We start from the raw sequence: 5,678 nt of genomic DNA, 5'->3' as shown, positions 1-5,678 counted from the left end.
CTTCTTCTCCTTCATCTTCCTTTGCCTTCTTTTCTTTATAGTTTTAAGAATGTAATAACTAACTGACCGTAAAAGTAATTTTCTATTGACCTAATAAACTAAAGACAATACTCTTTTGGAGAGCAATTTATTTTGATGATAAGTTGATTTCCTCATAGTCTACTCAGAGAGGTAAATCGGTTTTCGAGGGAGCAATTTTTTTTCTAGAGTAATCACACTAAGAATGGCAGCCCTAAACAATAATCCTCTGTAGGTTGCCGAGCTGACAACGGGATTAATAGTTTTGGAATAACTTTCAAAATTATAGTAATTTTGAAAATAGAAATGAATCGGGCTAAGCCCGCCCGAACCCAAGTTGAGCCTAGACTAGTCCAAAATTAATTTAGTAACGGACAGTATGAGCTAAATCTTTATTGGTCTGGTCCGACTTGAAAGTCCGATCAAACTTTACCCGACTCACAACCTACCTAATCGTAGCCCATCAATTTCCTTCTTTCAATTACGCTCCTTTAATTCCCTCCTAATTTTCACGTTGACTAGCTTTTGTTAAAATTTTTTTTCATATCTTCAATTTCACTGCTTCACTTTACTTTGTTTTTTTTTTGTTGGAAATGCTCCACTATTCCGAGTCTTGTTACATTTCTTTCTAATTTTTTAGGACTTTTTATAAATCACTAATTATATTTTACCTATTTTATGATTCACACTTCGTTTTTGAGAATTTTATAATCCGACCTTTTTTTTCTATAATTTTTATTTAATACTCTTAGTTAATTTAGACGATACCAAAAAATAAATATTTTATTATAATATATAAAATAATTTATAAATACCTAAATTACCATATCTTTTTTATCTTTTTTTTTTTCTTCCCAAAAGAGAAGAAGAAAAAAAAAAAGAAAAGAAGGAGGGAGAGGGGGAAGACGAGGAAAGGTGGCGGCAACAGCGATGACGGCGACGGTAACGGTGGAGGAGATAGATGGGGAAGATGGTGGAGGGATATAAAAAAACTAAAAGGGAATGGTGGAGATATTTTAGTAGTTTGATCGACATTAATTAGTCAAAATAATATGAGAGTGTTAAACGAAAATTATAATGGAAAAAAATATGCCGGATTACAAAATCTTCAAAGACAGAATATGAATCATTAAAATAGATAAAAGGTAGAATATGATTTGTAAAAATCTATATTTTTTAGTTTCATGACAATATTAAAAAAAAACATAATATTAAAATAAAAAGGTACATGATGTCTTGCAAGTACATGACTATTATCAATAAAAGTAATGTACATGACATTGACAAATTAACTTAAGAGCGTATATTGTGATTCATGATGTGTTCAAAGGCTTTCCTTAAAAAACAAAACAATATGAACTCTTTATCTACTTACTCTCTCTTCCCTCTTTGTCAATATAACTATATATATATATATATATATATATAACGTCTCCTTTTGTTGTCAAACGTTTATTTATATCTACACCACTAGGAGGATGTCAATTACGAGCTACATCTAATCACAATTTGACAGGCTAGCCAAGCAGCATCGGGACAAATCCAACACTGGAGGCTATTAAATTCCCTGCTTCACATAACAGTTGGCATTCAAACTAAACCAACCCTACTTGCAAAGTCACCAACCAAGTTGTGCTAAAAAAATTAGGACTTTGCTTTTAAAGTAAAGCACTTCAAGAACATTGTCTCAAGCTCAAACGCATTTGCAACCTAACTAGTTCATAATTGTGATGGATGACATGAAACTCAATTAATCTCCGGTTGTAAATCATGTAACAAAATCCGTAAGCAATGAGAAACTCAGATTGAGATGCGAAATCTTTAGCTTAAATGAGGCACTGATGTTGGAGAGAAGAATTACATGCAAAATGTGAAAGAACAGTATCATGAAACAGTCACAGAGGATGAGCAGAATTACTTCTGGAACAAGCCACAAGTGAACACAACCAAGAGACACTACAGTTCGCAGGAAGATGCCACTACATGAGTTACCAATAGTCTTATAACTTATTTCTGAGTTGAATTGCGTCGAGGTATATTACTCTGCTTTGGTGTAGATTCTAACAGCAACCGCCAATCCCAAGATCGCCAATGGAACCAAAAACTGGAGAAGCTTGATAATGAAGTCTGGGGTCTTGTCCTGGTTATAGTAAGGCTGCTTGGGAGGAACATACTTGACTTTGGTGGGTATAGTTGATGTATCGATCTCGCCAACACAGTATTCATCCATCATTGCTCGAGCAGTGTTGCTATGACCAACATCCTCGAAATCATCTGTTGCATCCTTCCCTGCAAGATGATCATTTAATGGATGAGAATTTGATGCTAGATTTAATGTTTTTAGATTTTGCGCGATGGCAAGACAGATATACCAGTTGAGGACAACAGGACATCGTCTCCCCCAGGGTGGTCTTCCAAGAATTTGGTCACATCAAAGACCTGTCCAAAAAGAAAATAGAAAATATCAAGATGGAGCATTCTTCAGACACAATTAAAAATTAGATGAAGATGAAATGCACTCATCCATATGATATTCAAAACACTGAACTGGTTCATCAGCTACTGTATCAGCAATTAGTTTACAAACTTAATCCATTTTAATTAGCAGCAAAACCTGATAAATTATGTGCTTTTGCGTAATATCTTTTTGTGAGGACTAGAAAGACGCAGGTAAAATATCCTCTGCACCTAAGAGATAATCATACAGTAGACAATTGGAAGAAGACATTATTGTTGACCACTGGAGCTTAGGTAAAACAGACAGGGATACTAGTATATGCAATACAATGCACTAAGGTTTCTAATGTGGGACATAAAAGGGGTCAAAGCATGGATACCATAACACTGATAGGATGCTCCTTAAAAGATCAAATATCAGGACGAGAAGAAAGAAGATCTGCGTAATAGATGCGCAAAAAGCAAAGAGTAACAAAGAATTCTCTATAATTGTGGTAAGGATCTGAGAGGCCTTCAATGAGGTTGGTAAATTTGTAGTGGTCCTCAGATAAAGTACATGTGTGTAGTAATAAGAAAGCATAAACAATATATATGCTTAATAAATTACACCAGATACTCCATATTAAATGATTTCTTCGTCACCTTTTAGGTTCTTCCACATCAACAAGAAAAATAAGAGAATAAGTTTCAGTTTCCAAATCCAGCTGTTGGTTAGATTACATGAGAAACTCACCAGTTTATAAAAACTTGGTGGAATTTATGTGCCAGCAGATGACGATTGCATATGTGCATTAGGCTATTCTACTGCCCAACATACTGACTTGGAGCATTCCATACTAATTAGGTCCAGAAGGCATGCAATTAATTGATTCTACTATCACAAGCATATTAAAATTTAAAAGTATATGTAGGTGAACAATCCACATGAAAATTGCTGCTCTAGCCTAGCTCTATGCTGGACAAGTAGCACTGGTTGGATCACCTACTGATCTGGGTTGCCACCTATTATTGCAATCAAGTCACTGTAAAGTCAAATTCTCAAATAGGTGATCAAGATGCAGTGGAGAATGTTGGAGAGGGCGGTGAGGAACATCTTCTTCTTCTTATTGCATATCAGAGCAGTAGGCAACTGACCCTCCAGATCAATAAGCGGGCCAAACAGTTACCAGAGAAACTAATGATTACTACAAGGCCATGTTCAAGATGCAGGCAGGTTCAAATATCAACCATGATGGATCTCTCAACATCAGTTGGGAAATCCTAGCGATCTATCGGTTTATTGTTGGGCACCTTTTGTTCATGTGAAAAATGCAGTGATCAAGGATCTTTTCATTCTCAATAACCCAGTGATCAAGGATCTTTTTCATTCTCAATAACCGTGTGTCTAATCACTTTGTTTTTATTTGAGGCAGATATGCATATCCTAAGACAAGATTTCCTCCCTTCTATCTCCCTGTTCTTTCCTCGCAGCTGTGCTCATGAGGTGTACAATATCAATACCACTCTCTCCTCCTTTTCTATCCAGAGATGTCCCTTCCTCTCTCCCTATCATCCTAGACCATTTCCAATCATACTAACAAGTGATACTTCGTACACAAGAAAATAGAAATACTGGGGAGATAAGCATTTGAGAATTATCAGCGTGTAAAATCCGTTCCTATCTTATTGGATCAAACGATCCTCAGATTGAGCCACTGGAGAATAAAGATTAACATCATAAAATCATTGGAATTCCCATCACTCTCAAAGTTAAGCAGTTTCTTTGAGATCATCTGAAACATAAATTCTGTAACCAAAAGTAATAAATTGGGCACCTTTCAGAAACCAAAAATCTTCCATCCTTTCATCAACTTTATACCAGAATCTGAAGTAAAACAAAAACAATTCCTACCATCTAGGTAATAAGAATCCACCAAATCGATTTGGCTACAAGACCCAATAACGATTGAATCACATGCAAGCTAATCAACAGATCTACAACTTAACCAATATGCATACAAAGAGATCCACAAAAAGGTTACAGATCCGGTGGATGATACCTTGCCGTTTATGATGAGCCAACAGTCCTTGGGAGTGTTGTGTTTTGAAACCTCTCCTAGAGTGTAAACCTTTCCAACCATCTCTCTCTCTCTCTCTCTCTCTCTCTCTCTCTCTCTCTTTCTCTCTCTCTCTCTCTCCCCTTCTTAAGATCCCAACCAAAGCCAAGAATTGTACAAAAGATGCGTTAGGTGGGGGTAAACCCACCTCTATATAACTCACAATTTTTTAGCCAAAAAATAAAAAGGATTACTAAAAAAGACGGTTCTTTTCCTCGATGTTTTACTGATTCATGTTGAGTAGTAGGTGAGCAGCAAATTTATTAACAACTTCAATTTAGATCCCTGAATACCACGTAGAATAATACGGGCAAAGCTGTGAGCAATTTTGACTACTTATATCTTTGTCGGTCTGTTTTTAACCCAAGTGGAAAACTTATTTTAAAATTATCATCTATCTTCTATTCTTCTTTTGTATAATATGCTGTAACTATTATTTAAAGCTATTTATGAACTTTACATAATTCTCATCGAGTTAGTAATTTCTATCTTTAAAAATAATTTATCCATGGAGATTAAAAGTCACCTACTCCACTGGCTTGTCAAACATTAAACATTTCCCACCAATAACAACTGGGCCCAAGATTCCTTTCTCATACTTGATACTCGAGTGGGTTTTTTCTTCACTGCTTTAAATTTTGGTATTTATTTTAGAATCCAAAGGGATGTAAATTAAAATGGATGGTGGGTAGTTGGCTGACTTCTTGTTGGTCTGCTGCTTCTTTCAATCCAACCTCCCAAGGGTGGGGGGTTGGTGGCCGATCTTTATTGCTTTGTCTTACTAGTTGCAACTTCTATACTTAGATTTTATTTTTAATTGTTTATTTTAGTTTAGGTCTCTGGTGGGCTGCAAAACGGTGTTCTATTTCAACGGACGCCCATGGAATTGTTAGCTTTTTTTTATTTTTTTTATTTCTCATATTTTTGAAGGAAAATTTTCATATAAGACTCGGTCTTCTAAGAAAATTATAGTATATATTTTATATTTTTATAAATCGAGTCCTATAATTTAGCAAATACGTGCTATGAATACATTATTGTTAGATCTATTAAGTTAACCTCAATCAAATATCTAAATTAAGTTAATTATACTAAAAAAATTATGAA

General features: G+C 35.1%; 1 protein-coding gene across 1 annotated transcript; it reads right to left on the bottom strand.

Annotated features, from left to right (window-relative positions):
- Nucleotides 1–1,823: 1,823 nt before the first annotated feature.
- LOC140802099 (cytochrome b5-like) lies at nt 1,824–4,804 on the bottom strand. The gene is made up of 3 exons (XM_073157530.1): nt 4,515–4,804; nt 2,391–2,457; nt 1,824–2,307 (listed from the first exon to the last, which is right to left on the bottom strand). The coding sequence occupies exons 1-3, from the start codon at nt 4,593–4,595 to the stop codon at nt 2,057–2,059; spliced, it is 399 nt and encodes a 132-aa protein (XP_073013631.1). The 5' UTR covers nt 4,596–4,804; the 3' UTR covers nt 1,824–2,056.
- Between the last annotated feature and the right edge of the window lie 874 nt (nt 4,805–5,678).

This window comes from Typha latifolia, chromosome 15 (genome assembly GCF_019914945.1).
Source record: "Typha latifolia isolate L0001 chromosome 15, TyphaL0001v2, whole genome shotgun sequence".
Classification (NCBI taxonomy): Eukaryota; Viridiplantae; Streptophyta; class Magnoliopsida; order Poales; family Typhaceae; genus Typha; species Typha latifolia.
This window is presented reverse-complemented; position numbering and strand designations above follow the sequence as displayed.